The sequence below is a fragment of the Molossus molossus genome, unplaced genomic scaffold (assembly GCF_014108415.1).
Source record: "Molossus molossus isolate mMolMol1 unplaced genomic scaffold, mMolMol1.p scaffold_m16_p_8, whole genome shotgun sequence".
Classification (NCBI taxonomy): domain Eukaryota; kingdom Metazoa; phylum Chordata; class Mammalia; order Chiroptera; family Molossidae; genus Molossus; species Molossus molossus.
The window spans coordinates 11,249,079-11,268,889 of NW_023425402.1; the positions used below are offsets into that span (position 1 = coordinate 11,249,079).

A 19,811-nucleotide genomic window follows, 5' to 3' on the forward strand; every position below is an offset into this window, starting at 1 on the left:
CCAGACTCCGTCATGCCATCGCCCCCCCCACGGCCTCCTCCCTCCCCAGACTCCGTCATGCCATCGCCCCCCCCCATGGCCTCCTCCCTCCCCAGACTCCTTCATGCCATTGCCCCCCCACAGACTCCTCCCTCCCCAGACTCCATCATGCTATCGCCCCCCCACGGCCTCCTCCCTCCCCAGACTCCTTCATGCCATCGCCCCCCCACGGCCTCCTCCCTCCCCAGACTCCTTCATGCCATCGCCCCCCCACGGCCTCCTCCCTCCCCAGACTCCTTCATGCCATCGCCCCCCCACAGACTCCTCCCTCCCCAGACTCCATCATGCTATCGCCCCCCCAAGGCCTCCTCCCTCCCCAGACTCCGTCATGCCATCACCCCCCCCCCCACGGCCTCCTCCCTCCCCAGACTCCGTCATGCCATCACCCCCCCCCCCACGGCCTCCTCCCTCCCCAGACTCCGTCATGCCATCACCCCCCTCCCCAAGGCCTCCTCCCTCCCCAGACTCCGTCATGCCATTGACCCAGTCTCCCCACAGCCTCTTCCCTTCCCAAGTTTGCACCCATCAGCCGAAGCTGCATTTTGAAGACTGATGAAACAAAGGGGACCTGGTCTGTACTCTACATCATCACCCAAACTCGACAGTGGGCAGGGGACAGTCCAGCCATCCGACTGCAAAGTGCTGCTCTCTAGAGCCCAGCAGCGGGGACCAGGGCTCTGTCTCATCCACTCTTAGACACTGGCCAACGAACCCCACGCCCCGCCCCCCGTGTTCCTCAGCCACCAGCCTATTCCCGTCTTTGCCACCGTGTGCCAGGCTGGCGGGTGAGCCTGCCTGCCACGCTCTGTACCCCAGTCTTGAGACTGTGCCCTGCTCTTCAGGGTTCCTCCTGTTGGCCACCAACCACTAGAAGTCAGAGATTTCAGTCACTATTTCTTGACTGATCGATAAGGGCTCCTCTCCTCCTTTTCCATGGACACAGGTTGTTTCTCAGTTGACCACGAAATGCAGGGCATTTGTTAGCTCTGGAAGTCGGGGTGGGGATGGCCACGGAAGCGGGGGCATGGCCCTGCCTGCAGGGGGCGCTCACGGCAGCTGTGCGGGCCAGTACGTAAATAATAGGAGGTGGCCTGTGACACAGAATGGACCAAGTGAGTGAGCGAGCCCTGCTCTTCTCTAGGGGCTCAGAGCCGGGGTTGGGGTCTGGGGACCCCCAAAGTTTCCTCCTCCAGTGGGGAGGGAAAGGGTGAGAGGCGAATCTGGAAGGACACGCTGGGAGGCAGGTGCGGAAGAAATGCCTCCAGGCAGAGCAGAAGCTGCAGGAGGAGGGAAGGGCTTGGCTGTTGGGTTGAAAGTGGTGGCAGAGGGACCACTGTCCCCGCCCACCCGGTGGCCATGCCTGACCACGCCGTGCTCTCTGCTGTCCTGCCCAGATCGCGATGAGGACCTAGGGCACCTGCCTGTTGACGTCCCCCGGCCCGCAGTGACCATGGCCCCCCGCAAGAGGACCCGCCATGGCCTGGGCTTCCTGTGCTGCTTTGGGGGCAGCGACCTTCCTGAGATCAACCTCCGGGACAGTCACCCTCTGCAGTCCATGGAGCTCTCCAGCGCCATCCCGAACCCCGAGGAGCTCAACGTGCGCTTCGCAGAGCTGGTGGTGAGTGCGGGCAGGGGCGGTGCGCGGCGAGGAGGGGAGAGGCTGGCGCAGGCGGGGCCGGACGGAGGGCAGGGCCCACCTGCTGGACCGTCCCCTCTGGAGCCCTGCTTGGGGCTGAGGGGGCCCCCAGGACACCTGAGCCACTTACTGTGAAATGTGTCCCCAGAAGAGCGCCCCTGCCTCGTCCTGCCTTGGGCTTCTGGACCCGGCGGGCAGCAGTTGAAAGAGCAGGACAGCGGGACACCTGGCGCCGTCTCCCTCTGCTCCCCGGGATCTCCTGGGTCCTGGGTCCCCGGCGCCAGCGGAGGAGACGGGTGGATTCCACGGGCAGACACTGGCTAGCTCAGAACCTGCGATGGCGGCTAGAAGCGGGGGTGGCCCGGGTCTGGGGTGACTCTCTCCCACGTCCAGCCTTCGGGAGGCAGAGGCTCTTCCCTCACACTGGCTTCAGCCCTTCCTGACTCTTTGCCACCCCCCTGGACCCACCTGTGACACCCCTGGGAACCCGTGCGTGAAACTTCGCCCTCTGACCATGGAGGCAGACCGAAGGGTAGCCCCTCTGGCCGTCTGGTGGTGAGGCCGCCTGCGCGCCAAGGCGGCCCCAGGCCAGGGGTGCAGGACCCGTGCCCAGGCTCAGACCTGAGTCCCGCCGCAGAGCCCAGTGGCGGGCACAAGCCGCCAACGTGAGCTGTCGGTCACTCGTGCTCCTGGCTGGCCAGGAGAGGACCGGCGCCCTGGGAATCGGAATGAGATGCCCCACGAACTCGATGATAGACAGGTCTGATTCAGGCCGTTGAGCCCAACAGGGCACTATGAGTGAGACCGTGGAGGCTGTGAGAGTCATCCACCCTCCTTCCTCGTCGCCACGGGCTCAGGGAAGCTCATCGCTGTCCTGTTACACCTTCCCTCAGAATGGGGAGTGGGTGGGACAAGCCAAGTGTTTCCCAGTGTGGACCCACAGGTGAGCCTGACTGGGGTGGGCAGCACTGCTGAGACCTGCTTTGTGCCCAGAATACCTCTGCCACCAAGGGTGTGGGTTTCCACACCAAGCAATTCTCCTGTTCTCTGTGGACACCACCTGGGTGTCCTGCAATTTAACTCATTTCTGACGATACCCGGAATGAGCATAGACCTCCCCACTGGGTGAAGGGCTCAGGCACCCAAGGCTGCCCCCACCCCCCGGTTCACCCACCAATCACAAGTAGTGGGTTCTCAGGTTACCCACACTTCTGTTTGACTTGGCTGCAAATTGGGGGTTCCTACGGTCCCCTCCTCAGTTTCAATAATTCGCTAGAATGGCTCACAGAACTCAGGGCAACACTTTTCTTACTAATACCAGCTTATTATAAAGGATATTATAAAGCACACCATTGAACAGCCAGATAAAGGGGCACAGAGGATAAGGCCCAGAATTGTAGGGACAGGAGGGTTCCTGTCCCGAGTGCAGGTTTTTGTCCCTGTGGACACAGGGGTGCTCGGCCCCGCCCCCCAGCATGTGAATGGTTTCCGCAACCCAGAAGCTCTGAGCCTGTCCATCCAGGGACTGCAGTGAAGGGCCATCATGTGGATGTTGCCTCAGGCACCAACCCCTCTCCTCTCTCCAGAGTTTGGCAAGTGAGGCTGGGAGTCCTGGGCTGCTCCTCGAGGCTTGGTCTTGCTGGTGACCTGCCCCCATCCGGAAGCTGTCGAGGTCCCACCAAGGGTTGCTTCACTCTTATCACCCAGGAAATTCCAAGGGATTTGGGAGCTCTGTGCTGGGAGCTGGGAACAGAGGTCAAAGGGTTTCTTGTGTCATCACCAGCAGGGACCTTTTCTTGAACAAAGTGCATGAGTTGGATGGAAGGACATGACAAGAGGTGCTCCTGCCTTTGGCCCTGTTGTTCAGCGAGTGTTTGCTGACGCCGTTAGTGAGCAGGCTCCTAGCAGGGCGCTCTGGAAGAGCGGGGGAGTCATGGGTCTGCAAGGGGGCGAGCCTCGGTTATCGGTCAAACAAATGAAGAATGTTTGCGAGCCTGCTGTGTGCTGGGTTCTGTGGGTGCAGGGATTTAATGACCAACCAGCAGGCACAGTCCCTGCCTCCAGGAAGCCCAGTGGGGGAGACTGAGGAATGACAGGTGTGGTGAGCGTTTGGAGGGAGTCCTCAGGGGGCCTGTGGGAGTGTCTAGCAGGGAGCTAGAATGAGGTCACGATGGTCCCCTAATCTGACATTTCCACTGAGATCTGAACAGATAAGCGGGTGGGGGTGCAGAACAATCACAAAGGGCCCCGCGCAGACTAGAGCAGGTCTTTGGGGAGACACCATGAAGACGAGAAGAACCGAACAGGCCGATTTAACTCATTCTAAGGGCTACAGAAAACCCCTGAAGGCTCTCAGCAGGGCCTCGTGGCGATCCGTCTGCTCCTCTGAAAGGCCGCCCAGGCCGCGCTGCTGGGAGAGGCTCGGGTAGACCATGAGGGCGCTCTTGGCGAGTCCGCGCTAGGGAGCAAGATGGCTTGGCTCCAGTGTAGCAGTGAGGAGGGAGAGAAGTGGCCAGATTCAAGAGCTGTTTAGGAAAAACTGTAATAGGGCTTATTGGGTGAGTGAGGAGGAATCCAGGAACACCCAGTTCTGACAGGAGGAACGGGGTGGATGTTGGACCCTGTGCAGGACAGGAGGCAGCAGATACTCACGTTTGGGGGTTGGGACGATGAACTCAGTTTGCAGACTCTGTCTTTGCAGCGGTTTCCTCATCTGCAGGATGGTTGCTGCAAGTGTAATGAGTGAACACGAAGCCCTTAGAAGGGTGTCTGGCATAAAGCGACAGCATAGGATTATGGGAGGAGCCTACAGCAGACATGTGGGAGGAGCCTACAGCAGTCATGTGGGAGGAGCCTACAGCAGTCATGTGGGAGGAGCCTACAGCAGTCATGTGGGAGGAGCCTACAGCAGACATGTGGGAGGAGTCTACGGCAGACATGTGGGAGGAGCCTACGGCAGACAAGTGGGAGGAGCCTACGGCAGACGTGTGGGAGGAGCCTACGGCAGACGTGTGGGAGGAGCCTACGGCAGACAAGTGGGAGGAGCCTACGGCAGACATGTGGGAGGAGCCTACGGCAGACATGTGGGAGGAGCCTACGGCAGACAAGTGGGAGGAGTCTACGGCAGACATGTGGGAGGAGTCTACGGCAGACATGTGGGAGGAGCCTACGGCAGACAAGTGGGAGGAGCCTACGGCAGACATGTGGGAGGAGCCTACGGCAGACATGTGGGAGGAGCCTACGGCAGACATGTGGGAGGACTGGGTGTGCTTACCTGAGAAGGCTCGCTGGAGGAGGTGGACTTTGCGCTTGGGAAGGAGACCAGGTCCACGGGGTGGGTGGGCAGGGAGGGCAGTGTGGGTGGGACTGACTGTGCAAGCAGAGCAGATGCTGAGTTGGTGCTGGGAAATCACAATGTCTCTGATTCTGACCAAGGAAGGAGGAACACTGCGGGACCTCAAGCAGGGCTCTGGGAGTTGTGACTAAGGAGAGTGGGTCTAGGGAAGAAGCAGTGTTTAGCGTTCGGTCTGCAGGACTCCTGGTGTCCTAAGGCAGTTGGACTGATGGGCATTGTTTCAAATCACCTTGGTCTGTGCTGCCCAAGGAGGCAGGCTCTGGTCTCAGGGGCTGCTGACCACCTGACCTGTGGCTGGTCTGAACTGAGGTGAGCCGTGAGGGTAAATACACACCGGATTTTAGGAGAAGTATCTCACTGATCATGTTTTTACATTAACCACATGTAGATAGGATCACATTTTATATATTTTGGGTTAAGTAAAATGTATTATTATAGTTAATTTCATGTATTTCTTAATTTTCTAATGTGGCTGGAAAATTAAAAATATATGTGGCTCACTTTATATTCCTATTGGACAGCTTTGATCCAAGTGAAGGGACAGATTGACTGCTCTCCTGGGAATGAAAGTACAGGGGAAAGAGTATAGAGGTTGATATTTTAGACCTTTCTACTTCAGTTGTTATTTTCACTGTTTGTCATTTTTGAAAATGGAAAGGTTAATAATACTCTGCTTTACTATCTTAGGGTGAGGTTTGCTTTTGGTTTTTAGCACCTCTCAGCAACTGAGTTGAGGAGCACACTGTGCCCCATGGTCCAGTAACGATGTCTTTGATGAGCTGAGCACTGCTCATGAATCACAGGCAAAGAGTCTTCAAGAAGAGAGCTTTTTAGGGCCATCCACACAGCCACACCTATAAAGTCACCCCAAACTACCCAGAGAGCTACCCTAAGTTGGATGATGTCAGGACGGTCTTGGTTCTCCTCAGAAAGGGTGACCTAGCCGGTGGAGCCCCAGCCTTGCCCATCACAGCCTTGTCGCCGGGGCGTGTGGGTGCAGGGCCACCGCCCAGGAAGCAGGTCTGTGCCTCCCCTGGTGAGGTGTGTCCTTCCTGCCAGGAGAGCTGCTCAGCCTCGTGTCCTCACCAGTGCCCCCCTCTCCTCCCCACCCTGTGCTGGGAGCCATGCTGTGGTTAGGGGGGCCCGAGAATTTCTGGAGGAGCGACTGGCAGTTCAGGGAGACTCTTAGGATCAGGCAAAGACGGAATCTGTAGCATGACTCCTTTCTTTGTCTGGCCTGGACTTTTGTGTTGACAAGTTTAAAAATGACAAGGTATGGAAGACAAGAAACCCCGGTAAGAGGTTTAAGGGCTAGCAAAGCATTGCAGATGTTCCGAGCTGGAGGAGGGGGTGGGTGTGCAGAGACGGGTGGGTGGACGGGCGCAGGGCAGGCGTGGGCTGAAGCCCGGGGGTGGGTGTGCAGAGACGGGTGGGTGGACGGGTGCAGGGCAGGCGTGGGCTGAAGCCCGGGGGTGGGTGTGCAGACGGTGGGTGGATGGCGCAGGGCAGGCGTGGGCTGAAGCCCGGGGGTGGGTGTGCAGACGGTGGGTGGATGGCGCAGGGCAGGCGAGGGCTGAAGCCCGGGGGTGGGTGTGCAGACGGTGGGTGGATGGCGCAGGGCAGGCGTGGGCTGAAGCCCGGGGGTGGGTGTGCAGACGGTGGGTGGATGGCGCAGGGCAGGCTGGGCTGAAGCCCGGGGGTGGGTGTGCAGACGGTGGGTGGATGGCGCAGGGCAGGCGTGGGCTGAAGCACAGGGGTGGGTGTGCAGAGACGGTGGGTGGATGGCGCAGGGCAGGCGTGGGCTGAAGCCCGGGGGTGGGTGTGCAGACGGTGGGTGGATGGCGCAGGGCAGGCGTGGGCTGAAGCCCGGGGGTGGGTGTGCAGACGGTGGGTGGATGGCGCAGGGCAGGCGTGGGCTGAAGCCCGGGGGTGGGTGTGCAGACGGTGGGTGGATGGCGCAGGGCAGGCGAGGGCTGAAGCCCGGGGGTGGGTGTGCAGACGGTGGGTGGATGGCGCAGGGCAGGCGAGGGCTGAAGCCCGGGGGTGGGTGTGCAGACGGTGGGTGGATGGCGCAGGGCAGGCTGGGCTGAAGCCCGGGGGTGGGCGGTATTTCTGGTGGAGCGAGAATTGCCCTGTCATACCTTCGATCCTCTTTGGGAAGAAGAGAGGCTGAAGGATAGATGGGGTGGGGGGGGCTTGTAATTTCCTGGAGGGCTGAATATTCACCGGACAGACACTGTTTCTCGCTGTCTTTGCAGGATGAATTGGATCTCACGGACAAGAACCGGGAGGCTGTGTTTGCCCTGCCCCCTGAGAAGAAATGGCAAATCTACTGCAGCAAGAAGAAGGTGCCCGCCTTCTCTCGCCCTCCCGCTGCCATCTCGGCCGCGCACGCGCTCTGGGTGGATTTGTGGACACCAGCGCGTGCTGGGTGTCGGAGGGCCCACGGGGAATGATCAGGGCAGAAAGCACCCCTGCTCCCAGGGAGCGTGTGCTGGGGAAACAGCATTCTGTCTTTCAGAGCCCCTCTGGGTGGGTGCCTGCTGGGTCCCAGGCGTGCTGGGTTAGGGAGGAGCAGAGGTGCAGATCTAGACCCCTCTGTGCCTGGACGCGTGCCTGGAGGGTGGCCACCCAGGGCCATGCCTGGTGGCTTCGTTGTAGAGACCCCCTTTGGGAGGGGAGAGGGGGGCCTTTTCTGCATCTTTAGCTTCTGCCTGTCCCAGGCTGGACCTCACAGGGCAGCAGGCATATCAGGGTGACAGAGTCACACATCAACCCCTGTCCCCCTCCCCCTGCCTCTCCTCCAGTTCATTAACCGGTGTCCTCAGCCTCCCGACCCAGGTCCTCCCTAGAAAGGGGTGAGCGGCTGCAGTCAGGGCTTAATTGGATTTGTCTCCTCCCCTCTGCATTTCCCTGTCTTCCTCTTTGTCCATCTGTGGCTGTTTGGTCATCTCTTTCTGTGCGTCTCCTGCCCCCCATGGAGCCTGTTTCTTCCATCTTTTCCTTTTCCCGCCCCACCTCTCCCCTCCCCTCCACTCACCAGTGTGTCAGACTGGAGCTTGTTCCATGCACTCCAGGGCGCAGGTGTTCGGGGTCAGGACCTGCCATGCCTGCGGTGACGTGTCTCCCGTCCGGAGCTCCACACTGACAGGCTGGCTTTACACCACGTTAGAGTCGGACGGACCTGAGCAACAATCCGGTCTAGTCCTTTATTCTACGTATGAGGCAAGGAGAGCCTGGAAGGGGAATGGGCTCAGCCAGAGTCACCAGCCGAGACGCACTGGCTGCCCCCAGGCTAGAACCGCGGCTGCCGGGGTCTGCAGACCCGTGAGGAGACGCATGGGTGGCACGCAGTGCCAGTCACTGGTGTGCTCAGTGCCCGGGGCTGCGCATCTGCAGGACACCAGTTCTGTGTCTGCGGATCTCACTGTCAGAAAAGCACGTCTCAAAAAAAACTCAAGTCATGGGAGGCGAGGAGGGAGGAACGAGAACGTTAATTTCAGGAGTAATTAATTATGTCTCATGATTCTCCACTTCACAAATTAAGTTACTATGGAGTTTCTTTAAGTCGATCTCTTACACAGCTAAAATAAAAAAATATTTATTAAAATGTCAGAATTTCTCTCTCTCCCTTGCAAATCAAAGTGGTGCTATTTCCCCATACACTTCCAACACCCTCCCCCGACTCTTTCCACAGGTCTTCCTGTCTGTAACCCCTCTCCACCTGGCTTAGCTTCAGTAATCCCCAGTAACTGAGGCTGGTCCTCAGCACCCACTGCTCCCCTCCCCCCATGAGCCTAATGTGTTAGCTGTGCCCCCAACGTGTCCATGCCCACTGTGGACGGTTCTTCCGCAGAGCATTGGTCGCCATGCCTCTGACACCATGGAGGGCAGACATAGTGACTTTGTGCTCAGCACTCTCAGGATTCAGTACAGGGACTGACAGGTTGTAGGTGCTCATTCAGTGCACAGGGACCGGAGAAAGGATGAGCCAGCAAAGGTGAGGAGTATGTGTTTGGTGATGGCATTTGATTTGGTTCTGGGATCCCTTCTCCAAGGTAGCAGGTAGAATCCGGGGGCCTCCGGCGTGGAGATTTAACCCAGATAGCCACATGAGTCACTAAGACCAGATCAGGGCAGCTTTCCCACCGGTCTAAAGTCGGGATGTTATGAAACCAAATCTCGAAGCCAGAGCGGATGGAGCCGAGGGGTTCAGGGCACAGTTCAGCCAGCTGGCAGGTGCGTTCTGGAGGAGAGGAGTTTCCATGCCAATTTGGAAGCAGGAGATTGGCCAAGAGCAGAGGAGGAGGAACAGCCAAATGGGACAGGACGGGGACAGGGAGGCTCAGGGCTGTGCAGTGCCCGGAAGCAGATCCTTTGGCTGGAGGACAGGGCTGCATTTCCAGCCAGCGCTGATGCTTATCCAACTCCCATCTTTCTTGTCCACACTCGGGGAGGGATGGAGGCTCTTCCCTGGGACCTGACTGCTGGGCCAAAGGTCCTCTGATCTGGGCTCTCAGCTCCACAGACCCCTCTGGAGTCTTTCCAGAACCCAGGGTCTTGGGAGTTTCTCTTCTCTTTCTTTTGTAACGTTATTATTTACTGAGACCTACTGCGTGCCAGGAACTGCACCAAATGCTTTATATCAGTGCTTCTCAAAGTATCTGGGAGAAAGACGAAGTTTTTAAATTTCCCAACCATCACAGACCAAGTACTTGTGTAAATTACAGCGACAATGATATTATCAGAAACATAAAATTTGGGGAAAAAAACCCAGATGTATAAAATATCAGCACACATTTTCATTAGATTCAGCAAACATAAGATTGTATTTTGTGTACAGAGTCAGAACAGATGTAATAGGGAAACATGACTTTATCTCTCATTGTACGTGCTGCTCATTGGAAGTGTGTAAACCTGCATGGATTCTGTCCACACCAGTAGCTGGTCATGAGACTCAGTGTCGTTCAGCCACGTTTACCGAGGAAGGGGTGGAAGCCTGGGAGATGGTGTCACTTCCTCGACAGCGCCCGTCTGGGCGGGGCTGGGGGCTGTCCACGGACGGGCTGAGGGTTTCAGGCCATGGGCCCGTCCTTCAGGTGGGTCCATACAGTTCCTCTTGTTCCAGGAGCAGGAGGACCCCAACAAGATGGCGACCAGCTGGCCTGACTATTACATTGACCGCATCAACTCCATGGCTGCGGTGAGTGGTGCTCCCCTCCCGCCCTGGTCCCCCTCCGAGAGGCTGTGGGGACAGTGAGCCCCACCCTCTGTCCCTGCGCTGCACACCCCACCTGCTGGGGATCGGACCCCAAGATGTCCTCACCATCCCTCCCTCCCCTGTGACGGGAGTCTCCAAGCCCTTTCACCATCTGTCACACAAGCTTGGGGTACAGGCCGGGCCAGTAACCCTCCCATTTTCCAGCCGAGGAATGTGCAGTCGGGGCCCGGGAGCTGTGTCCTCAGAGTCTGTCAGTGTGTCTCAGTGCACCGTCCCGGAGGCGAGGGTGGCCCCTCACGCCCAGGCTGGGGTGCAGGGCTGCAGGCAGCAGCCAGCGTGACCCCCCTCTGCCTGCCCAGATGCAGAGCCTGTACGCCTTTGACGAGGAGGAGACGGAGATGAGGAACCAAGTCGTGGAGGACCTGAAGACGGCCCTCCGGACGCAGCCCATGAGGTGACTTTGTTTCTCCGTCCCTCGCTCCCTTCCACTTCCTCTCAGCTCCCTGAAGCCTCGGGCAGCACTCTGCTCTCACCCTGGCCCCCGGCCAGCTCCACGCCCCAGCATTCCTTGGAGTTGACCTCATCCCAGCTCCTGCACCCCTTTCTCGGGAGCAGGGAGGCCGCCAGGGGATGGACATGTTGGGGAGGCGGGGAGATGGACATAGGGCAATGGAATCAGCCTCGGGTCTTAGGAAGAGCTATCCAAGGGAAAGTGTGGACAGGGACTTGTTTCCCTGGGAGAACAGAACAGAAAGCAAGGGGGCTACACATTCAAGGCGACTAAGAAAGAGCTCTGAGAATGAGGTCTCCTGAGTGTGGCGAGGAGTGCGCCAGCCACTAGGGGGAGCTGCGGTGTCCAAGCACGCGATGGCGCCCCTAGAGGGGGAGCAGGGACAAAGGGCAAGGAAAGGGGGATGGGTGCCTCAGAGGCTGGAGGAGAAACCCCAGGCCGCAGGCCACGCAGTGCAAGGGTCCAAAGAGGGGACACTGGCTCTTCTCGTGGCTGGGAACTGGCTCGTGCCAGCTTCTGAGAGCCAAGTGTTAACTTTTCAGCAGTTTTGCAAACTGGTTGTTGTACATAGTTGTAATTAAAATGTAACTTAATCAAAATTTACGATTAAATAAGTTATGTCAAAAACAAAGGTAGTAAATACTCAAAACTTATCACTCCCTAATTACCTAATGACTTGACTCCATTTTACTGTTACATATCTTCACTATTACATACGCTATCAAGCTTCCACCTGTGTGCGCGTATGTATGTGCTACACCTGTGTGCGCGTATGAGTTCCACCTGTGTGCGCGTGTGTTCCACCTGTGTGCGCGTATGAGTTCCACCTGTGTGCGCATATGTGTTCCACCTGTGTGCGCGTATGAGTTCCACCTGTGTGCGCGTATGAGTTCCACCTGTGTGCGCGTATGAGTTCCACCTGTGTGCGCGTATGTGTTCCACCTGTGTGCGCGTATGAGTTCCACCTGTGTGCGCGTATGTGTTCCACCTGTGTGCGCGTATGAGTTCCACCTGTGTGCGCGTATGTGTTCCACCTGTGTGCGCGTATGAGTTCCACCTGTGTGCGCGTATGTGTTCCACCTGTGTGCGCGTATGAGTTCCACCTGTGTGCGTGTATGTGCTTGGTGGAAGTACTACTAATGGTACATCTCTTCTCCACTCCTCAATGACCTCACATCAATGGCTTGAAACCGGCAATGCTGGGTGTGTTTACACCGTGGAAACTGGCAAACATGACAGTGAGGACTTTTTTCCTTTCTCCAGAGAGATAGTCATTTTGTTTTGTTGTTTTTATTAATCCTTACCCGAGGATATTTCTCCATTTATCTTCAGATAGAGTGGGAGGGAGAGTGAGAGAGAGAGAGGAACACCGTTGTAAAGAGAGACAGAGAGACATATCGAATGGTTGTCTTCCCCATGACCCTGACCAGAGCCGGGGACTGAACCACAACTGATGTACTTGCTCTTGACTGGAATCAAACCCACGACTCTTTGATCCATGGGCCGATGCTCTAACGGCTGAGCCAAACCAGCCAGAGCAAGAGAGCTAGTCTTTTAACATTTACCAGCACACTGATAACACCGTGTGTGTGGTCTCGGCTGAGCTGTGCCCGGGAGCCCAGGAGCAGCCTCAAGGAGAGAGGAGCACGCTAATCACCGCTTGTCTCTCAGCTGGGGTGGGGTCTGGTGTGGGACGGGGGTCAGGAAGCAAAGAGGTGAGGGGAGGTTGCCAGGTTTGTCTCCCACTTCAGTTTATTTTTCTTTCCTGTGGTAAACCTCTGATTACAGAAGTCACACATAGTCATGGCGGAAATGTCGTGGAATAGAAAGCATATAGTAATGCAAATAATAGCTAATTTAACAACATAATTTGAGAGTTATTTTATAATTTGAGAAAATTTTATTTGTATTTGTATTGATTCTATGTAGTGGTTCCCTCAGCTTCATTTATGGCATTCCTCAGATCATTAATTATTGTTCTATTAAATCAAAGGTTCTATGCTTGTGTGTGTGTGTGTGTGTGTGCCACAGAGGACTTTAGCACCCAAATGAAACCCATTGACTGCTTTCAGAATTTTTTTTTAAATGGTAAAATAGCCCTGGCCGATTTGGCTCAGAGGTTGGAGAGTCGGCCTGCGGATCAGAGAGTCGCAGGTTCGGTTCCCACTAGGGGAACGTACCAAAAAAAAAAAAAGTAAAATAAAATCAGATAGGATTAAAATATAAACCAATTAAATGGCAACAGAGTTACCAAATATTAAAAATTCGTGAGAGAGCAATAAATGCGCCTTAAATAGCAAGAACCAGCAACCACCATAGCTTCGAACTGCTGATGACTGTAAATGAACTTTTGAGATTCCTGCAACAACTGTAATGTGATTTTTTGGGGGTGGCAAAGTCACAGATTTTGCTAATACCACTGTCACTTCTTGCCTACATTCATAATGGAAGAAAATGCTAAATTTCAGTTAAAGGTTATCAAAAATAAAAGTACAGGCAGACCTCGGAGCTATTGCGGGTTTGGCTCCAGACCACTGCAACAAAGCGAATATCATGATGAAGTGAGCCCCACACATTTGGTTTCCCAGTGCACAAAGAGGTCATGTTTGCACTGTAGTGTAGGCTATTACGTTTGCATTCACATTGCGTCTAAAAAGCGATGTATGCACCTTTAAAGATACTAGATTGCTTAAAAAATGGTAACCGTCATCTGAGCCTTCAGCAAATCATAATCTCTTTGCAATATCTGTGAAGCACAATAAAGCAAAGCGCAATAAAATGAGGTATGCCTGTATAATTTTATTTTTCCATCCAAGTTCATGGACCCCTGAATGCTAGCCATAGATCTTTTAAAGGAACACAGACTCCAGGTTAAGAATCCCAGAACGAAATGGTTTATACTGTTTTATGCTAATGTTCCAGATGACTCAGCTAGCCCTGGTCCGTTTGGCTCAGCAGTTAGAGCATCAGCCCATGGACCAAAGAGTTGGGGGTTCGATTCCAGTCAAGGGCACGTACATTGGTTGTGGTTCGGTCCCTGGCCCTGGTTGGGGTCCTGTGGGAGGCAACCAATTGATGTATCTCTTTCACATTGATGTTTCTCTCTCTCTGCCCTGCCCCCTATCTGAAGATAAATGGAAAAATATCCTGGGGTGAGGATTAAAACAAATAATAATAATACTAAGATAACTCAGCTATTTTCTTAAGGATCCCTTGAAGAGTACCTTCTCCAGCCTTCGTCCTTTGACTCTGGGACTCTGATGCCCCCCTACCCCCCGCCATGATCTGAAGTTCTCCTTGTTGTCTGACTGCAATTCTCTTAACTCCCATCCTCCCTGGAGATGAGCCTTCAGGTTTAAAGGCCGTAGTGATTGTAATAATGATCACGATCATCACCTTCCCATGCAGAACACCACAGCTATGCAAAGGATAGTCAATGACATGCATATGAACAGTGTTTAAATGTAAATAAGATGCAAGTCCCCTGTGAGGATGCTGGAATTTCAGTGCTTTAGATACACTTGATAAATGAGCCAGGTGGTTACTGTGGGTGGACACAGCCGAGACAGGTGATGGGACAACTCTTTGCAAAGAATGACACAGAATAACAGGCAAGGGCAGGATGCCCATTCTGCTAACGCTCTGGCCTGGGCAGGTTCGTGACCCGCTTCATCGAGCTGGACGGCTTGACCTGTCTGCTGAATTTCCTCCGGAGCATGGACCACGCCACCTGCGAGAGCCGCATCCACACCTCGCTCATCGGCTGCATCAAGGCTCTGATGAACAACTCTCAGGGGCGGGCGCACGTGCTGGCGCAGCCCGAGGCCATCAGCACCATCGCGCAGAGCCTGCGCACGGAGAACAGCAAGACCAAGGTGGCCGTGCTGGAGATCCTGGGCGCCGTGTGCCTTGTGCCCGGCGGCCACAAGAAGGTGCTGCAGGCCATGCTGCACTACCAGGTGTACGCCGCGGAGCGGACGCGCTTCCAGGTGAGGGCGCTGGAGCGCGGGTGAGGGAGGACCCGGGGGCCCTGCAGAGAGAGAAGTTTGGCTGGGAAGAAGGGCTTCCTGCTGGAATATTGATTTGCTCCAGTTCTGTGGCTCTGCCTCTCCGGTCCCAGCACCTGCTCATTATAGGGACTCCGTTAAGAATTGTTGCATTGAAGGCAGTTGGGGTCAAGATTTTAGGTCCTATGCTTGGCCGGTGCCTACTACGGGGACACTGGGAGCAGTTCTGGGAGCTCAGGCCATGCTAGTCTCTTGTCTTCTCCCCCACCTGCCCCAGAAACGTGCCGATGAGGCAGACAGTGAGCACAAAGTGGGTGCAGAGGATGTCTCGACAGATGTGAACTGTCATTACAACATCTGGGGTTTGTCTGCCAGTGCAGGCTGTGCTTGTTCTGTCATTGGACACGTTTAAGCACCTACTCTGTGCAAAAAGCGGCCCCTGAACCTTTGCAGGAGACAGGAAGGAGGTCAAAGGCAGCGTGCATTCTGTCAGGGAGGTGGGGTGCTGAGGAAGTGTTTCAGCTCTGCCCAACGAGATGAGCCAAGCCCAGACGCTGAGGAGAGGAAGTGAGGCGGGGCTAAGGCTGAGGTGTGGAGAGGCGAGGATGCTTCTTGAAGCTGTAGCGAAGGTCCCAGAGAAGCTGACTAGATTGGGTAGGAGAATGGATGGGGCTCCCTGGGCAGTTGAATGGCAGGTGCAAAGGCCTGGAGGCTGGACCTGTAGGAGCCTGAGCCGTTCTCTCCTTTCCCGTCTGCCCTTCCACCCAGACACTGCTGAACGAGCTGGACCGAAGTTTGGGCCGGTACCGGGATGAGGTGAATCTGAAGACAGCCATCATGTCCTTTATCAACGCTGTCCTCAATGCTGGCGCTGGAGAGGTGAGGCCCCTTGGCTGGGCCCTGGACTTCTGGGCCTGGGCGAGCGCGTGTGTCTCCGGGGACGGAGCCGAGGAAAGGCCGGGCATCTGGTGGGATGGCGGCACCAACGCCCTCGGCTTCAGGTGATCTCGACCCCCTCTTGCCTCCCTCTCTTCGGCTGAGACGGGAGAGCTTGTCTCTGACCTCACTGTCACCAGGGGCTCCCGGGGAGTTTCCTGCAATGACAGCATCATGCTGATGTGTGTCATGGACACACCCCGATCTTGGTGGGCTGATGATAGCTTAGGGCGGTAGGGTCATTTAAGGGAGGAGGAAAGCTGTTGGCCCTTTTTTCTAGAGCTTTCTAAAGACCTGCCACTGGACTGGTTTCTGGGTTGGTAGTCATGCTCTTCCAGCACCTTCTGTTAGGAGGGACGGCTTTTCATTTCTTTCCTTTGGGGTCAGAATGGGATTCTCCAACCACAAAATAGCAACAATTAAAGAAGAATTTGAGGAGCAGGTGAACTCCCCAGATTCTGAGGTAATCAGATGCCTCAGTCAAGGTCAGCTTAATAATCTCTACTTCCCCCTCTTTTCTGCCATCGGTCCTGAGGGCCTGGGTTGGGTGAGGTGGATTGGGGGAATAATCTGTCCCTAATTGCTGACAACACGTTGGTCAGTACTAGCTGTTTATGGCTGACATCTGTTCTGACTAGTTGGTAACCATAACTCATCAGGTAGATTTTACTGACATCATTCTTGTAGGTAATGTTATGCCCATTTTACAGATGAGGAAACAAAGGCTTTTCCAAAGTCACAGAACAGGTAAAAGTGGCAGAGCAGGGATTTGAACCCAGATCTATCTGATTCCAAAGCCTGTGCTCTGTATCACTCTACAGTGCTGCTCTTGGACGCCAAAAGCTGTAGACTCAAAGGCGATGAGACAGGAGACCTAAAGGGAGTGACTTAACGTCAAAGGAAGTCTCCTCCCGTCCTGTCTCGCACTCTGGGACTGGAAGCAGTGCCCGCTGGGTTTGCTGCAGCTGTGGTGGGACGGGGCCTTGAGTGGCAGTGAGTGTCCGCCGGGGACTCTTGTGTAAGCTGAGACCAGCTGATGAGTCTGGTCCTTCCTTGCTGACCCCCGCCCCCCACCCACCAGGATAACCTGGAGTTCCGCCTACATCTACGGTACGAGTTCCTGATGCTGGGGATACAGCCTGTGATTGACAAACTCCGGCAGCACGAGAATGCCATCCTGGACAAGTAAGGCCCAAGCGCCCTTCCCCATGGCACACCTGTGGGGACAGTGCCTGATGGGTAATGGTCACAACCTTCAGGGAGGCTGCCCTTCCCCCTGGAGACCACTGCCACACCCACCATCAGTACAGAAGCAGCTCTGGGTGTGGGTGGGGTGTAGCTCCCCACCCTTGTCCACGTCTGACCCCTGTCCCTACCTGTCCTCTTTGCTGACCTGCTGTCTCATCTCTGATGTTAGAGACAGGTGGGCCCTGTAGTCCTCAGCCATGGCGGTACTTCCGCCTGGGGGGTGGGGTGTCAGACGGCCTGGCGTTGATTGCTAGGGACCAGGAAAGCCAGATGTCCTACAGCACACTCCTGCCCAGCACAGGTGCCCTCGGCAGCGCCCCTGGAGACCCTTGATCAGGGCACAGCTGCTCTCCCACGTGACCAGCAGCCCTGCTCTGACCCAGGTTTACAGGCTCTGTGATCACCCTGGGTCTTCAGGGGGAGAGGATGAAGCCTTTGGAGGGGGAGGAGGGAGTGAATAGGGTAGAAAATGGGAGATTCTGCCCCCGAGGGCTGATTTATGGAGACAGTATGAGAATACCGAGAAGGCACCTGGAGGATAGTAGTCCTCGACTGGGAACAATTTACCCCCCACCCCCCCCCCCCCGACATTTAGCAATGCCTAGAGGCATTTTGGGTTGTCGCAACTCAAGGTGGGGGGAGCTACTGGCATCTAGTGGGTGGAGGTCAGAGATGCTGCTGGACCTCAGCCTCCTGCGCCGGACAGGCTGGCCTCCTGTGATGCAACCCCACATGCGAGTCATGCCTGAGGGGGAGGAGGCCCTGAGCCGGCCCTCTGGGGCAGGGGCGTCTATGGAGGGGAGCAAGGGCCTGCAGACAGCGGCTGCTTTGGGTTTGGCATTAGCCTCACCCGAATGACGCCTTAGGTGTAGCTGGTGGGGGCTGGAGAGGGCTGTAACCCTCAGCCAAGGACGTGCTGATGCTATGTCTGCGTTCCCTATGCTCCTGTCCCGCTAGGCACTTAGACTTCTTCGAGATGGTCCGGAATGAGGATGACCTGGAGCTGGCCAGGAGGTTTGACATGGTGAGGAGCTGCGGGACGAGGGGACCGCAGTGGGGTCCCAGGTGGCCCCACAGCCACTCCGGCAGATCCTGTGCGTGGTGGGTCTGGCATTGGTCGGGTTCCCTGGTGGGGTCCCCCCATGGCCAGGTCCTGTTTCTGGAGGCCTGGCAGTACGCTGGCTCTGGTGGGCTTCACCTGGTAGGGCATGTACCCCCGAGGTGGTCACAACCCCCAAAGGAGAGACAGTGCTTTCTCACACCGGAGTGGTCTCAAACGCCACTTCCGGACTACTTTCCCCCGCCTTCCAGCAAATGCCTGAGCCGCCTCCCCATCCCTAGCCAGATGGTGCTTAGCTAACAAAGTCGTGTTTTCATTTCAGCCTTGTAACCCTGAAAACACACACCTCTGCCGCTTACACTTTTACCACAAAATCCCCATCCAAGTCGACACCTGGTTGGGGTGGTGCCTCCTCACCCAGCACCCTCCCCATACATGGTCTCGAAGTCCCTGCGTTTATAGACGTGGAGACAGGTGAGAGGGAACCAGCAGCTGGCCTGTCGTCGCACCACGAGACAGTGGTCTGGGATTCGGGCCCCGGTCGTGGAGCTGGGTGCCAATGCGTCTTGTACCATCGGTGTCCCTGCCTCCTTCCCTTGGTCTGGATCAGTGGTTCTCAACCCGCGATGAGTTAGCTGCCCCTCCCCTGCTGCCCGGGACATGCACACTGTCTTGAGACATTTTTAAGTTGTCACAACCAGAGTGAGGAGGATGCCACTGGCATCTGATGGCCAGGGGCCAGATGCTGCCAAGCACCCTCCCGGGAGCAGGGCTGCCCCTCCAACAGAAACAATCTGGTCCAAGACGCCAACAGGGCTGAGGTTGAGAAGCCCTGGTTTCTACAGTGAACACATCACTCTCCTAATTTCCAAGCCTGGGCCAGTGCAGGGGAAGGTGGGCCCGTATTCTCTCCCTCTGCTGCCTCCCTGCCCCCCAGTCACTGCCCCCTCCACTCCCCCAGGTCCACATCGACACCAAGAGTGCCTCCCAGATGTTCGAGCTGATCCACAGGAAGCTGAAGCACACGGAAGCCTACCCCTGCCTGCTGTCCGTCCTGCACCACTGCCTACAGATGCCCTGTGAGTAGCCCGCATCTGCCTGACCCTGGCCCCGGGCAGCTGGAGACAAGGCATCAGGACCTCCTGGGTTGATGATATTCCCCAGGCCTCCCTCTGCACATGCCCGGGGAGGCCAGGCCAGGACTCAGGCCCCTGCTCTTCCCTCCCTCCTTGCAGCCAAGACTCCCACTGTCACCTGGGGAGCGCTGGGGCCTGGCCCTGAGCAATGCCAACATCCCAGTCCAGCTCCATAGCTCGATCACCGCGGCATCGAACAGCTCCGACGCGAGTGGTCCGGCCTCGGGGGGAGTTTCAAAAAGAACTTGTGTGTTTGGGGGAGTAGCACAGATGTGGAATGGGCAGGCTTTTAAAAAAAATCAATTCCTCCAGCTAGTCGTTGCTGGCTTCCACCCTAACACCCTTGCCCCCCGCCTCTCCTTACAAACGTCAGCATCTCTGGGAGCAGATGCTAAGCCCTGAATATCCAGGTGTGCACAGTGACTGCATGAGCCACAGGGAGTTACGAATTGCCATCCCAGCCCTGGCCGGTTTGGCTCAGCAGTTAGAGCTTTGGCCTGTGGACCGGAGAGTCCCGGGTTCAGTTCCTGCTAAGGGCACGTACTTCAGTTGAGTGTGCATCATCATCTCCAGTGTCCTGTGGATGAACTTGAGGCTGAGCGAGTCTATGAAGGAATTTCTGTTTCTTTGGGGCAAGGGCTTAAGATGAAGCACATTCTCCT

At 56.2% G+C, this 19,811-nt stretch overlaps 1 protein-coding gene across 2 annotated transcripts in view; it reads left to right on the top strand.

Moving 5' to 3' along the window:
* The first annotated feature begins 1,489 nt into the window (after nt 1-1,489).
* DAAM2 (dishevelled associated activator of morphogenesis 2) overlaps nt 1,490-19,811 on the top strand; it is a 44,289-nt gene continuing 25,967 nt past the window's right edge. For both annotated transcript variants that reach the window (XM_036248372.1, XM_036248373.1), the window contains exons 1-9: nt 1,490-1,657; nt 7,289-7,378; nt 10,159-10,233; nt 10,611-10,705; nt 14,418-14,751; nt 15,538-15,648; nt 16,787-16,890; nt 17,911-17,977; nt 18,975-19,092. In XM_036248372.1, the coding sequence (XP_036104265.1) occupies nt 1,490-1,657; nt 7,289-7,378; nt 10,159-10,233; nt 10,611-10,705; nt 14,418-14,751; nt 15,538-15,648; nt 16,787-16,890; nt 17,911-17,977; nt 18,975-19,092 (1,162 nt within the window). The remainder of the gene's footprint in view (nt 1,658-7,288; nt 7,379-10,158; nt 10,234-10,610; nt 10,706-14,417; nt 14,752-15,537; nt 15,649-16,786; nt 16,891-17,910; nt 17,978-18,974; nt 19,093-19,811) is intronic.